General features: G+C 45.3%; 1 protein-coding gene across 2 annotated transcripts; it reads right to left on the reverse strand.

Moving 5' to 3' along the window:
- Window positions 1-4,114: 4,114 nt before the first annotated feature.
- Tat (tyrosine aminotransferase) lies at window positions 4,115-15,063 on the reverse strand. 2 transcript variants are annotated; one of them, XM_021632567.2, is made up of 12 exons: window positions 14,929-15,063; window positions 13,706-13,952; window positions 13,454-13,558; window positions 11,190-11,257; window positions 9,902-10,060; window positions 9,160-9,298; window positions 8,486-8,538; window positions 7,448-7,600; window positions 6,766-6,894; window positions 6,411-6,494; window positions 5,629-5,727; window positions 4,115-5,221 (listed from the first exon to the last, which is right to left on the reverse strand). In XM_021632567.2, exons 2-12 carry the CDS (start codon window positions 13,938-13,940, stop codon window positions 5,081-5,083), a joined length of 1,365 nt encoding a protein of 454 aa, XP_021488242.1. In that variant the 5' UTR covers window positions 13,941-13,952; window positions 14,929-15,063; the 3' UTR covers window positions 4,115-5,080. The 2 variants fall into 2 exon arrangements, with proteins under 2 accessions (XP_021488242.1, XP_060247982.1); XM_060391999.1 differs by having other exon boundaries at window positions 13,706-13,975; window positions 14,929-15,005.
- Between the last annotated feature and the right edge of the window lie 1,140 nt (window positions 15,064-16,203).

Here is a 16,203-nt window from a genome sequence, read left to right on the forward strand (position 1 = left end):
CCTTAGCCTCCTAAGGGCTGAGATTTCAGGTATGAACTACCATGTCTACCTAGAAATAATACTTTTTGATATTTACTGAAGTGTTGGTAGAGAAATGCGATGTGTAGGATTTTCTTTGTAATATCTCAGCAACAAAAACAAGAAGAAGAAGGAAGAAGAAGAAGAAAATGAAGAAGAAAAAGAAGAAGAAGAAGAAGAAGAAGAAGAAGAAGAAGAAGAAGAAGAAGAAGAGACCAATATGGATGGTACAACACTTGCAATCATTAACCTGGTGATCCATGTCAGTATGGATTATAATCTCATTTATAGTTTTATGTAGGTTTCATAGTAAATAATTCAATTCAAGATCATGTCAGGAAACAGCAAACTCTTCTAGCACACATGCTAATTCCGCTCTTTACAGAAATACCAGTTGTTTTTCTAGAACTTAATAAAGAGAATGCTTCCCAATGTTGAAGCCCTATTGACATTTGCCCTGCTTCCATTATGAAATGCCAGAGTCAGGGAAAAAAAAAATAAGCCCTTTGTACCCTGAGATAAACCAGTGACAACAAGGTCACCCACCCAGTTCTCCCCAAACTAATTCCTGTAAGTGTGGCCTCCCTAATTTAAAATTAAAAAGAAAAAAAAAAAGTGTTATCAGGCCTTGGAGATGGCTCAGCAGGTGAAAGCGCTTCCCACCACACCTGACATCCTGAGCTGTACCCCAGCGTCTCACAGGGTGGAAGGAAAGAGCAGACCCCTGGGCGTGTCCTCTGACTTGCACATGGCACGTATACCACTCCCCAAACACACATAAAATACAGGCATATTTTTTTTTTTTTAGGAAGAAAGAATGTCTACCGTTTTATAATGCTAGAGTCTGACATAATGACACACTCTTCCCGAGAACACCGATTTGCTGTGAACAGGTAAGCACAAACTGACACTGTTGCAGGGTTTTGGGTTTTTGTTTATTTGTTTGTTTTGTTTCACATCTTGACATTTCTATCTGGGCATGACGGTGCACACCTGTAGTCATAGCATCCTGAGGGTGGTAGGTTTGAGGCCGGCCTGAGGTACACGGGAAGAGCTTGTCTCAAAACAAGGCTGATCAAAAACAGCTTCCTCTAAACGCCACGCACGTTCTCGCTGGCCACCTTGAGGTCTTCCTCCCTTCCGCCTTTTTTAAAAAGGATTGTTGAGACGTTGCCCCCTTGCCATGTAGCTCACTTAACGGTAGAGTTGATTTAGTATCTTAAGGGTTATGCAAGCACAACCACGGTCAATTCAGAACCTACCTTTCACCCCGGTACAAACCCTGTACCCACTGGCAAACACTCCCTTGCCTACTCTGACCCTCACTCCCAGCCTCGGGCAGCCAGCCAACCGGTCTCCAGGCTCTACGGATTTGCCTGTGTCGGGTATTTGCTATCAGGGGAGTCACGCGTGTAGTATTTTTGACTGCCATCTTTCAGCTGGCCTAACATTTGAGGCGTGTACCGTTTGTTGACATTTTTGAGATTTACCGTAATTTTTAGTTATATGTGCGTCGCCTCCCTGCCGATAGGCGCACCGCATGTATGCTTGCAGTGCCCATGGATGCAGGTAGAGGGCGGTGGATCCCCTGGAATTCTAGGTGGGAGTGCTAGGAATTGAACCAGGGCCCTGGGGAAGAGCAACCAGCGCTCTGAACGGCTGAGCCATCTCTCCAGTTGCCCTTCAGTACTTCCTAAATGCTATTCTATTATATGATTTTATTCTAATCCCATCAACAGACTTTTGAGCTGTTGCCATTTTTTTGGTTCCGGTGCTGCTATTCACATTTGTATGCCAATAAGAGAAGAATTAGGGTACCTTTAATGCAAAAACGAGTAATCGTGACTCGGGTGAGGATCACCATGAATGTGTAGCTCCCTCTGGATGCTGTGACCATCTTAATCTTAATTCGCCCAATCCCTGCCCACAGGTAGAAAGCTGCTGCCGACGCAGGGCGCGAGCAGAGCCCGGCGGCGTCTGACCTCGCACGCTTACAGGAGGTGTGTTTGCAAGTCTAGGCTGGCTACAATCCGTTAACGCTCCAGAGGGCCACGCTTTTTTGACACCAGCGAACTTCCTACCTGGGCGGCCCCCCAGCTGCCGGAAGGGCCGAGAGCTGGGAACGCTTAGCGGGTGTTTATGTCGCCCAGAGATGATCTGTCAAATTCTTGGAACCCGAAGGCACACAGAAGGAAGAGGACTTCACATCAGATCAGCCACTGGGGGGTGGGGGTGAGGGGTGGGGCTCAAGTTCAAACTGAAGACGTAAACAAAACAGAGAAAACAGAGCTACTGTCAAAGTTTGCTCACAGGCCGCCCTAGCGGCCCTTAGTGGGTGTCATTTTCTGCGCGTGCGCAGTTGTTTGAGCATCCCAGGCTGAATTGAAAGAATTGAAAACCAGGGAACGCTGTGCCGCCTAATTGTGGTCAGGGCTGTCGACAGGTGGGTTGTGCTCCTTCCTTGGGAGGTCAGTCCACAGCTTGCAGCCCTTTGTCTCCAGCTTTTCATCCAGGTTGTTTAATTCGGAGACTCAGGACACTGATAGAGAAAAGCGTTTATGGTGTTTTGTTTTAGTTTTTCCCCAGAACGTTAAGCCTAGGGACAGGGGAGGATTTTTAAGGGCCATCCAGGACTTCAGATATGTCATGCCTCCCTGGACCTAGATAGAGCTCAGAACTGTAAGACTGAGTCACTTGGTTTTTAAAAAGGGAAACCGTGCCTGCCTATGCACGCACAGCCGCTTACAAGGCACGGGATGTTTGTGTGTGTCGTTTGAAATCTGCCCAGTGTACATACAGCCCTCGACACCCCAGCACTTTCCCGCAACCCCATACTTCTCCCACCGCCAACAGCAACGGTAGGATTGAACCCGGGGTCTTGTACTTACTAGCCAAACACTGTACCACTGAACTACATGCCCAGTCATTCTCACCACGATGTCCGACTGCTCATCTGGATTATTTTGTGGAATGACAGCATCTGGGCAGAATCCTGTGGGCAATGCCAGGTGGAATTATCCGTGCAGGAAAAGCTCAGACTCTTGTTGAAAGATCTGTTTTCCTGTTTATTTCTTTGGAAGCAGGAGACCGGAAAAGAGGAGCCAGACAATTCTGGAAAATATCCGCCAGAGTGGCACACAAGAAACGGGCGTCTTTATCATCTCAGTCATTTTACATTCCCTCATTATGGATTTGATAGGGACGTGCATTTTCTGGGGGCCAGCTGAACTAAAACACGGGTCAGAAGAGGGGAGGCTGGTGCTTATTTCTGTCAAGATAATTCTTTGGGTGTGACTGGCATGGTCAAGTTCCTCTTCTAATTAAGAAAGCCTGCCTTGGTGAGCTCCCTCCAGACTGTGACGGTCTAATGCAAGCCCTGCGAGATTTGTCCCTCCCTTCTGTGAGAGAGGCATTGGGGGAAAACTGTTAATTGGCAACCGCACTTAAGAGGGTTTGTGGACAAAGCGCTGAAAGACCCCAGCACCCCTCATTTGCAGGTCAAGCGAAGCTAGTTCCACTCTGTTCCCCGCAGACTGGCTAAGGGATCTAGGCAAGGGTAGGTGGTGGGTACGAAAGGCTTCGAAGCCAAGATATTGAAAGTCTGAAGATATACACATACATACACACCTACACCTAACATATACGGTTGGTCCTTAAGTAAACTTCTAAAATCAGCACATCTACCAACAAACAGAAGATATCAGGATGGCTGGTATTGGTTATTACAATCTAGAATAGCCTAGGAGAGAAAGACCTGGACGTGCCTGTGAGGGATTTTATATAGTAGGTTAACTAAGATGGAGACATCCATCCTAGCTGTAGCATCATTCCATGGGCTGGGGTCCCGGAATGAATTAAAGGAAGCAATCCAGATGAGCACAGCATCCCTCTCTCAGCGTGCCTTCTCCTCCACGATGGATTGCACCCCCTTGGAACTGTGAGCCAGAGGAAAACCCTCCCTTCCCAAGTCGCTTTAGTCCGGTGTCTTGTTACAGCAACAAGGAAAAGTAACAACACAGAGATGTCACAGGTAATAGACCGCTCTGGGTCTTAAGACTGAAACCCCTCCCCAGAGAAAACACATCACAGCAAAGCATACATGACAAAATTTATTTAAAAAAAAAAAAAGAAAAAAATAATTTATACCCTTGACAAAATAAAAGATCTTAAAATATAAATGCTTCTTAAAAAATATATGAAAAGATAATATAACAAATATTAATAATTCAATATTCACATGACAGCAAAAGTGGCCAATGTTTCCACAAGGAGGCTAGGAGAAGGACACTGGCCTATACTCAGCAATATCTCTGGCAAGGCCTCCCTTTCCTTTTTTGTTTTTCCTCCTCCAATGAGGTGTGTTCCTGTTTAAAGAAAACCTGATACAAGGGAATCTAATCAGTTAGGAAGCTGATCAGTTTAGGAAGCTGGTATTTATTTGCACCGCAAAATAATTCTTTACAAAAAAAAAAAAAAAAGATCTGTCGGGGATCGATCCTTTAAATAGGAAGTTTCCCAATGTGTTTAGAATATAATTAAGCAGATTCACAGGTCCTCAACCCCTTTCCAGTGTAGCTCTAACGTAGAGTGAGGTATGCTCCAAGTGGGGCAGCCACAGAGGTGACTTCGGACCTGACTGGAAAGGACCTTTCCCATGACAGCCTGAGGAAACAGGTGAGTCTTCTGCTTCTCCCATCCTGAGCTCTCGATTTTATTGTGGTAAAGGAGCTCTCAGCTTCTTTCTGGTAAACTGTTCACCTCGTAATCTCAGGAGGAGGAAGTTATATGGCGTGTGTGTGTGTGTGTGTGTGTGTGTGTGTGTGTGTGTGTGTAGGTGGGGGCTAACGAACTCATGAGTCACTCAAGCAGAGCCGAATGAGGGGAGAATCCGGGGTTCCGGTGTGTGTTGGATGTGATTGGGGGGGGGAGGAATAACCCTCAATTCTAGATGCGATGCTTTTGAGGTCCCTTTCCCAGAAGGCACATCTGAGCCTCTGAGGACGAGCAGCCCGGTCCAGCAGCCCTCCTTGGATGGGACTTGTCTTCAGAAGGACGCATGGGCCTATTTGTCACACTCCTCCTGGCTGCTTTCAGCACAGTGGTAGTGCTGCTCACAGAACTCCTGGATCCGGCTGCAAGCCTCCAGCAGCATCACCTCGGGGACTGTGATGACAACCCGGAAGAAGTTTGGATACTCGAAGCACTGCAAAAGACAAGGGCGTGTTATCTCCAGGGCGGCCGGATCTGATGCTGGCTCGGCTTAGCATAGCGAGGCCTCTCGTTGGCAAGGCAGGGTAATGCCATCGCAAACCGGGGTGGCATTTCACTCCACGGGAGTGAACTTGAGTCAGCAACTGAGCTAATTCATCTTAAAAATAGGCAGTTTTCTTCCCAAACACACTGAGTGTTTTCTTCCTGTTACAGAGGGGATAAGAATGGAGGAGAAACTGATTTCAGGCAGAAGCCGTAAAACACATCAGTTTTGGAATCTTATCAAATGAAAACACTTGGCCTGGGAGCAAAAATTAGGTTGAAATGCAACTCAGGAAGAGCTCAGTGGTCTCCAGGAGCGGGCGGAATGGCTGGAGGCACCAGCACTCACTCACTCACCGTGGCCGGGAGGCAGTGGACAGACTGCTCCGCAGTTAACCGCTCTGTGAACTCCACGTCATTCTCAAATTCTGGGAAATGTTCCATCTCAATTCCAACCTGAACCAAAAACAAGAGAGAGAGGCCAGAGTGTAAATGGAGGCCAGTTTCTGATGCCAGGGAGTTCTTGAAAGCTGCCTAGGAACCCTGCTGCCCATAACTGACAACGCCAACGCAGGGGAATGCAGGAGCTTCCTACAGAAAGGAGGGAGTCGTGTTTGCACTCATATTTTAGTTTATTGAAGGGTTCTGGAGGTTGAAAAGTGAAAATAGGAAAAGGAATGCCGTTTTCCTTTTCTCAAAAGATATATAGTTAGCATTAGGACAAGGTTATTTCTTTTCCTTTCTTTTTTTTTTTTACTTTGGGCGGGGTCTATCCCACCCATTGCAGGACAGTTAGCATCCCTGGGCCTCAAATGGCAATAGTGACCCTGAAGACAAAAAAAAAAAAAATTCTATGTGCCCCCCCTACACCTGAAGGAACCAACATCACTCTCAATCACGAACCGCAAAGCATGCCCTGTACCCATGAGATGAATTACTGTACTGACATATTAGGCTATTGAGAGTGTGTTGTGGACACAGGAGCTGGGACAATTCACAACAATTTTTCAAATAATGGGAGCTAGTGCCTAACTCATCTTTATGGATGGAGGAGTATCCTGCAAGCCCACCCATGATGATCCTGCCAAGCCAGTGTCCTGTGCTTTATCACACACACACACACACACACACACACTTACCATAAGGTACATGGCTCCAAAAGGGCGGACTGGCTGGAGTCCAGGAATGGCAGCCAATGCCCCATAGCAGAGGTCCGCATTGGACTAAAAGAAGAGGCAGAGAGGGGGGAAAAATTCAAGGATCAAATGTTAAGTAAAAGAGAATAAAACCCCATCACTTAAAGTCCTTAGGAAGAGAGAATGCATTACAGACATGAGAGGGGTGAGCCTGTGGAGAGTGGCACTGGAATCACCTGATTTGGAAGTCCCACACTGAAACAGTGCTGCAGAAACGAGGGACAACCATTCCTAATTCCGCTGATGTGTTCTCTGACTCCCAAAGTCCTCAAATACAAGGCCACAGGCTGCCCTTTACCTTGAGGAAGCTTAAGGTGTCATGGTAGAACTCTTGAGGAGTCCGCTGAAGGATGCTCTTCAGAGCTCCTTGGACGATGGTGCACGGTCCCAGGATGCACTGACTCAGCTTCACCAGCCCATCTCGAATCTAGGATCCCACCAGGAAACAAATTATTTAGCCTCTCTTAGGCCTCCCTGTGCCGTGACCCTATTCTGACCTTTCTGTCAGGTTTTTAATCTCAGGAAAGATGGCACTCAGTGGCCCTCTCACATTCCACCACCTGGGTCCGCAGACCTTCCTTCTCTGTCACAAACCCACGCGTGGCCGTGGGCAGATGACATTAACTTCTTTGCCCCCTGTTTTTCTTGACTGTAAGATGCTCTTGTAGGGTGTCATAAGGATGAAATAAAAATGGGGCCCATAAATCATGACTAACAGTGCTGTTGCTGCTGCAGTTGCCTGCTTGCCTTTTTATATACAGCCTTAAAACTGGAGGGGAGGGTAGGGCGTGGGGGACACCCAAATAGGAGAAAACCGGGCTTGGATGAGGAATTTCTATCCATATCTGCAGCCATCGCATTTCCGGGCACCACGAACAACACAGGCAGGAAGGGGAAGAAACCCTTCCTCCGCAACATGGGGTATCCAAACCAAATGCATATGCCAAGTTAGCCACACCATTTTGCCATATTGTCCTCACCTCGTTGCCAAAAATGTCTCTTCGATCATGGATGAGAATCCAGCCCATCCTCCAGCCAGGAACCAGCCAGTTCTTGGCCAGCCCACCACAGGACAGGATGGGGACATTGGTGCTGAGGGTGGCCAGCGGTTCATATTTGCGATCTGAAAACACCTGAGGACAAGAAGTGCTTGTGGATGCTTTCCTCCAGACCCCATGCTTTCCTCCCATCCCTTCTCTTAGATGTTGAGGGACAGGGTAACGGATTGACAGGCCTCTTCCCACCCTCAAGCATGACCAGCTCCCACATGGTTCTGGGAAACGTATCCAAAGACGTTTAATTTGGTGTGTGGTCTGGACTGAAGGAAGCCTAAAATGAAGACAGTGACACTAGCCCACTAGTATATACAACTGCTGGGAACTCACACTGCAGAATGATGACTGGTGGAGTTATAAATTTAAAAATAAACAGCGGGTCCATAATCCGATTTCTAACCCTCCCGGGCCCAGCTATGTTGCAGAACACCATACTTTTGGAGGGATGAAAAGACTCCAGAGCCCATTACAGGTAATATTCCCAAAGAAGTCTAGAATAATCCTTCCTCATCAGTAACATCAACAGTCCTTCCTCTTCCCTTGCACTTTTTCTTTTAATTTATGATGCCAGGAATAGGACCCAGACTTGAGCATGCCAGCTAGCCATACACGTACCCAACAACTGAGCTACATTTTCAGGACTGCCCCCCCCCTTCCACGACTCCTAAAAACACACATCCATCAGAGACATAAACAAGAAATCTACAAATACCTTTATATCCCATCACCTCGGCACCTACATTCACCTACAAGTAAGTTCCAAGAACGTCTGGATTTTCCCAGCTCTTTGAATTGAATAAATAAATTTTAAGAAAGCTGAGGATTCGTGGTCTGTGCACTTATGGAGCAGGCCGTACAAGAATGGCCAGTTGCTTCTGACTGTTCCCTTAAACAATCTTCCACGTCCCAGAAAACAATGTGGCATTGAGACCCCTATAGTGATGTGACCCAGCCCAGACTTACCATGTCACCGTAGATCTCATCGGCTAGGATGGGGACGCACTGCCTTTCAGCCACTGGAAATAACGAAAACCATGCCGCAGTCATTTCCAGTTCCTCCACACCTAGTCCTCTCTGCCCTGCATTCCATGCTCGTGGCTCTGATCAGCCTCTTAGGAACTCAATACTTCCGTGTTCTTCCAGGGTGTCTAGCCTACACGTGCCGCTTAACCACACATTTCAAACTCTCTTCCACAGGACGGTAGTGGTGAAAGGCAAACACAGCTGAAATACCTCTTAACCAAAGTGCCTTGGATCGGGGCTATTTCAGATTTGAGTGCTTTATTGTTTCTCTTTTTTGGGTGTTTGTTTGTTTGTTTGTTTTGGACTTTAAAGGGGGGCGGACACCTATATTTATATAGACTTGAACATTTGAACATTTTTAATCTGGAATACAAAATGCACCAAAATGGAACATTTGCTGTTTTGGGATTAGGGATGTGCAGCCTGTATTTCTCATTCCTCCCTTCTTTTAGACAAGTCCTGGGGTCCATGACATATCATTTAATAGAGTCACTCAGACTCAAGGCTTAGGGACAGACACACTCTGCCACAGGGAACAGTTAAAGGGGTCTGCGCTCACCTCCTCCCCTGTGCAGGGGTTGGGGGAAAAATGGGGGGGTGTCTTCAGCACTTACCTGCCAAAATCTTCTGAAGGTGCCTCTTACTGAACACTGAGCCGCAGGGGTTTGACGGGTTGTTGACAATGAGACAAGCTGTCTTTTCATCAATCAGAGATTCCAGTTGCTTCAGGTCAATTTCCCAAGACTTCTCAGGCTGAGAAAGAAGAATGAGTGAGGCCAAGCTGTTTCTGAACAGTTTAGGGGGAATACTCAGCCCAAGGATTTGGTGTAAAGAGTAAGATAAGGGGTCAGTGAGATGGCTCAGCTGGTAAAGGGGGCTTGCCAGCAAGCCTGGTGCTCTGAGTTCCATCCCTGGCTCCCACGTGGTAGGAGCAGAGAGCTGACTCCTGAGCTTTGTCCTTGATTTCCACACGTGTGCTATTGCATGCACACACTAAACTCACTGTCCCAATCACACACACAAACATACACACAAAATAAACCAATTAAAGAATAAAATCTGCCTTTGGCTCTAACCTCCCACCTGCAGACCATTCTCTGCATGACAAAGATCTTTTTTTTTTTTTCCCCACAGGTTAGTAAGTGAGCACTTGGGTCAAAAATTAAAAGTTAGGACCTGGAGAGATGGCTCAGGGGTTAAAAGTACTTGCTGTTCTTACCAAGGACCCAGGTTCAAGTCCCAGAACCCATGTAATGGCTCAAAACCATCAGTAACTCCTGTTCCAGGGGAGTTAATAACCTCTTCTGACAGGCACATAAACATTAAAAAACATTTAGAAAATTAAAAGAAGATTACCAGTAGATTGTAAAGCTTGACTTCAATTCCCATGGATTCAGCCAAAGTCCTATAGAGGGAAAACCCAGGCCTCGGAATAAGGATGTTTTGTCCAGGATTGGCTAACACAGCAAGACAAAGCTCAATGGCCTGACTGCAGCCACTTGTCAGAATGACATCCTGTAAAGAGAGCAAAGGGCAGACTCAGGGAGAGCTTGTCACGTATGTGAGTTGGAAACAATAATGAATGTACTTAGGAAGTCCCACGGAAATAGGAAGGGTTGTGCTGAGCCCAAACCATATCTATCTATCTATCTATCTATCTATCTATCTATCTATCTATCTATCTATCATCTATTTATCTATTGTCTACCTATCTATATCTATTTATCATCTATCAATTTATATATCATCTATCTATATCTATTTATCTCTCATTCTTCTATCCATCTATTGTCTATATATCTATCATTTATTTATCTATCACCTATTTATCATCTACCTATCTGTCATCTATCTATCCATGTTTATCTATTTATCTATCTATCATCTATCTATCCATGGTCTAACTATCATCCATCTATCTGTCATCCTATCTATCTATATCCATCAATCCATTTATCTATCTACCATCTATGTATGTGTCTGTTTCTCTACTAACCATCTATCTCTAAATGTTGTTGAAAGTGATAACCACTTAAAAAAAATAAGCTAATCACTTTAAAGAGAACAAACTGGCTATGATTCAATCAACTCTCAAGGGAGATCTTCTATGGACCTTGGACTGTTTTTCACCAGGTTATTTATTTACTTTTGATCAGGGATTTGAAGCCTGACTTTTCTCTGAACACAAACAAGAGACACCCCTTCGATTAGGAGGCGGACAATAAGAAGGAGGACAGCATCTAAGGCTGGCACTGCCACCGATCCATGCCACGCGACCCCTAGCATTCTGTCTCAGTGTCCTAGAGTGAGTGAAGACGCATACACATACATAAACACATCCTACTCATAAATTATTTTAAGTTAAATAATTTTCTATTTGTGAATAGTTCCTCAATGATCTTTTGAAGAAAACAAGATCTAGGATGACCTTGGGGGTCCCTTGAGACTCTTCGACAACAGCTCATAAGTGGTCGGAGATGCCTTTTACACAGTAGTGACTTTAATCACGGTTGCTGATCGGTGGCCCCTACCGTGTAAGAAGTCCTCAACTTGCTAAAGCTCCCCTCAAACCATCGCTCCCTGGGGGACAGAAACAAGGAGTATGCTTGCCCTCAGCAGCCTCTGAGCTGGGACCCCGGCTCACCTTAGCTTCCAGTGGGGCCTCGGGACAGTGGTAATAGGACGCAACCTCCTCCCGACTGGATAGGTAGCCTGAGACGAGACAAAGACAAAGCTGGAGGTTTTCATCCCTCGATTGACAATCATGCTCAAACCTCAGCACAGTTTCCATTTGCCTCCTGTCCTTGCTTGGGGCCAGGTCATTCTGTGTAGCCCAGTCACCATAAGTGAAGGTAATGAACTTTATATGTCGCTGTTTTATTGAAAGTACAAATGTATAACAACAAGAAGCAGCAGCTTCCCAAACCATAACATTCACTGCATAAGCTTGACTAATGTTTTATGTTTTATGAGTATGTTTTATTCTGCCTTAAAAAGGGGTTTAGATTATTCTTAAATCCCTGTATACGGGGTCTATTTTTTGTAATACCATCAATACTCTCAACTCGTATGCTCCACATAAGTGTACCATACTTATAATACAAGGGTTCCCTTTTTCTGGGACATTCCCAGTGTGGCATGCAGGCTTGAAGTATTAGAGGCTTCAAACCTATTATAATGTTTTACAAAATGCCTTTCCAGAAGACAGGTTAGCAAGAACACAAATTGATTTCATTTTCTTTAACTTAAATGATACTGCCAGGCAGTGGTGGCACACACTTTAATCCCAGCACTTGGGAGGCAGAGGAAGGTGGGTCTCTGAGTTCAAGTCCAGCCTGGTCTACAGAGCAAGTTCCAGGACAGCCAGAGCCACACAGAGAACCCTGTCTTGAAAAAACAAACAGAAATACTAATGGGTCTTTTCAAGCAACATTGATCAACCTTCCCTACTTTATTAATGAGGAAAAATGGGTTCCTAGAGACAACTGTCATCTGCAGTCCCTTACTGTGCAATGTGCAGACCCTTTGAAGACTTGTCGGATAAAAGCTGATTCCAGTTTCCAACCTTAATTGGTTTCCTAATACTCTGAATAATAAAATTAATTATTTGTGTATTGTGTGGGCACGCATGTGTGTGGAGGTTGGAGGATAGCTTTGTGAGGTCGGTTCTCCCCTTCGACTCTGCGGGTCCTGGGGATTGAACTCAGATCATTGACTTGGCAGAAAGCTTTTTTTTTTTTTACCTACTAAGACATCTCACTGAGACTCATTATAATGTTTTTGTAACCTAATTTTGAGTCTTGAATTTGATTGTTGTATGCTTCTTTCTAATAAGCAACTAATCTGCCTAAAAGCCAAGTCCCTGATTCCTCTTGAAAAAGCTTTTAAATCTGATGCTAGTATGAAACTGGATTTTTTAAAAATTCTGCATTAAGAATGGTTCAATGTATATAGTACTCAGTGGGAGATACACAACATGAAAATAAAGCCATGAAATTAACTTATTTTACCGAAATTTTTAGGAGAGACATTTTTGCCAGGTGGAGTTTCCCCTAAATAGGAAAGTTTATCTTGCTCTCAGGAGTGACCTCAACTGTCAATGTATCAGCCATTCTTTGCTACATTTCCTCTTAAACTTTTTTTTTTTTTTTGAGACAGGGTTTCTCTGTGTAGCCTTGACTATCCTGGACTCACTTTGTAGACCAGGCTGGCCTCAAACTCATGGGCAGCCACCTGCTTCTGCCTCCCCAAGTCCTGAGAACAAATGATTTTCAAAGAGATCAAGGCCAAAATGAAAACAAAGCTTCAAACCACAAAGAAATAAAGGAAGTATTTACAGGAGGCAATGTGTAAATAAATGCAGAGCCTAGAGGGCTGAGCACTAGCCAGACGCCTCCACGGTGAAGAGAGGCAGGACTGTTTAAGGGATAACTCATTCGAGAACCTAATATGGAGGTGTCAGCAAGCAGATAAAATCAGGAAAGAAATTAGACTTTAATGGCTGTGTTTAAGAATCCAGCATGAGGCCCTTTCCCTAATCTAAAGGGCTGTTTCATCTTAGGCTCTTCAGGACACATATGATGGAAGGAGAAAGTTGTCCTCTGACTGCCACACACACACACACACCATGGCACTTTTACTCCCCCTGGTTCCCTCCACCCCAGGTGTGTGTGTCTGTCTGTCTCTCTCTCACACACACACAAATAAATACATTTAATTAAAAAAAAAGCATTAAACATCAGGCATGATATCACATTCCTATAATCCCAGCTCTTGAAAGTCTAAAGCAGAAGGATTACTACTTTGAGGTCAGACTAAGTTATGTAGCAATGATCAAACCCAGAACAAAACAAGAAAAAGCACTACAGAGCTTTTAAAGCCACCAGGATCGTCTCTGCGTAAGCTTACCAACGGACGGAGCATAGCCATTGTATTTCCCCGAGTCCAGGGCATCTTTCATGGCTTGGGTAACTTCAGGGTCTGTAGGCAGATTTCCAAACACAGTAGGGTCCCCTGTTCATGAGGGAGAAAAGCAAAAGAGCCGCCATGAGTTTTCATCCCCATGGCCAGGTCTCATCTCCTCTCTCCTCTTCCAGCCAGCCCAAGAGGGTGGGAGGTGGCTGGGCAATGCCACCCCTCCATCAAGTGACCCAAACTCACCAATTGACAGAGAAATCATGGTTTTGTTCGGATTCGGCTTCACTTTCATGTTGTCCACAATGGCTCGGACGGGATTGAAAGTTCTATTGGACATGTCGGAGGCCCTCACATTCCATCTGGCCTTCCTGCCTTTCATTTTTCCCTGCACCGAGCTTCTCCCACCGATATTGACGTGGACATCCAGAACTGAAGGCAGGCCGTCATTGCCATTCGTCTGAATCACGTAGGAGTCCATGGCTTGCAAAGCCTACAGGAAAAAGAAGCACGACCCTGTGAGGACGAGAACACATTGGGCTGGGGAGCTATATCTGGACCTAAGCAGGAGTGACGTCACACGTGCATCTTTCTAACTCGTCTATATACTTTCACTTGTAAGGCAGCTTTGTTGTGAATAAGAGGGTTTAAGAATGTCTTGTGGAAGGGCCAGGCACACTCGCCTTTCTAATCCCGGCACTCAGGAGGCAGAGGCAAGAGGATCTCTGTGAGTTCAAAGGCAGCCTGGTCTACAGGGTGAGTTCCAGGACAGCCAGGGCTACACAGAGAAATCCTGTCTCAAAAAAAAAAAAAAAAAAAAAAAAAGTCTTGTGGAGATAAAAAATAAAGTAACAACCCATCTTTACAAAATTAGCAGGAAGTATTTAACTGAACACTTATCTAGTGCAGGTGGGATTTATTTTCTCTTGTCTTTTATTCGGGTGTGTACATTTGCACACCCATGCTTCCGAGAGGGCTAGCCTGTTCCGCTACAAACGTGTGGAGGTCAGAGGTCAATCTCCGGCGTCAGTCCTCACCTTCCACCTTGCCTACGACAGGATCTCTGCCTCAGCTCGCTCTGGGTTCTGGGATTACAAATGAGCACTGCCACATTTGACTCTTCACGGGTCCTAGAGATCCGAACTCCAGTACTCACACCTCAAGGGTAACAAGTGCTTTTCATACTGTACCATCTCCCTGGCCATGTGTAAGTGGGATTTCCTATCCTCAGCTCTAATCTCTATGCCCTAAGCCAAACCAAGAAAAGAAGACAGGAAAGTATTCGTCAAAGCATGTGTCCACAAAGAGAACCCCTGAGGAAGCATCTTCCCAGTACCTCAGCCAGAGAGAGACCTGGAGAGTGATGCCAGTTGAAATAAAATCATCTCAGGTAAGCCTCTCAGCCCTAGCAGAAAGAAAGCCGGGAACACATCAACCACCATCACAGAGCAGAGTGCCTCGGGGATTACCTTCCACGACCAGGCAAAGCAGCCTCCAAGCAGCCAAAGCTGTGAGCTCACAAGCACACCTCCACCAAGAAGTCCTGTGATGATGAGTCTAGGTACAACCCCGACCCTTGAAATAGTTTCAGCCAATGGGCGTTGGGCCTGAAGCCCTGATGCTATTGGTTGAGAGTGAGAACTAAGCCCTCCCCTGGGCCTCCCACACACTCTCTCGGCTGTTTCTCACCCTGGGCCACCATCCAATCCGGGATTTGTCCTCACCTCAAGCACCTGGAATTCTCTGTATTAACACTTCCTGGGAGGTTTGAGAACACTCTGGAGGGTAGTCAGGATAACAACGTCATTGTACTTTTCGTTATGAAAACTATGTTAACAGTACAGAAATACATTAAAAACAAGGGTCCTCTGGCACCTCTTTGTACACTCTATTCTCACTCCTGGACATAGGCAATGACAAGGGCTTGGTTGAATATTCATCTACTGTATGTGGGATTTGCTATGGACAACTACAATTTCCACAGAAGTTCAACAACACTCCAAGTAAAAACAAAAAAAAAAAAAAAAAAAAAGAGTTCCATCAATTCACCAAAATAGGTGAGTCTATGAATAGATAAACAGAAATACAGGGATACACACATATATGATTTAAAAACTTTCAAAGCACAGTTAGGATCATGCTCTCCAGCTTATTTGACAAGTGTACTTTTTATTGTCCTCGTCCTTATTGTTAATGACTTTTTCCTATGCCTTAATCCCCTTTACTTAGCCTATTATAGCATTTTAGACTCCAGTTAGAACAAATTGGGCAGTTAAAACAAATTAATAACCAATCAAAGCACAAGGTAGCCAAAATCTCTGCAGCTCTGTCTTCATGAGGTGTGCGAAACTGTTCAAGTGTGCAGAGTTAGGATCTGAATGGGAGGGGGTTGAGTAGTTGAGCACTGAGTTGTTGTTTTTTTGTTTTGTTTTGTTTTGTTTTTCATTAAACAATGGAAAAAGCCCCAAAACAGCTTGTAACTGATCACAATAATAAAGGAACCAACAACAGTAGTCCCAACGCTTCCCAAGCTAAAGCGCATAATTGGATTGCTGGGCACACATGTTCTCTGCCCCTCCAACGGGCACAGACAACAGCCATAACACCATCCCCAAGAGGCACTAGACTGAGATTTGTGTAGTTGCATCTCTGAGCGTGTGCAGAGCTTCTGCCGTCACAGGGCCCAGGTCTACAATGTCCGCGTTCTGCAACGGAGCTGAAAAGGTGGAGTGATATTTAGATGC

The sequence above is a fragment of the Meriones unguiculatus genome, chromosome 10, assembly GCF_030254825.1.
Source record: "Meriones unguiculatus strain TT.TT164.6M chromosome 10, Bangor_MerUng_6.1, whole genome shotgun sequence".
NCBI classification, from domain to species: Eukaryota; Metazoa; Chordata; class Mammalia; order Rodentia; family Muridae; genus Meriones; species Meriones unguiculatus.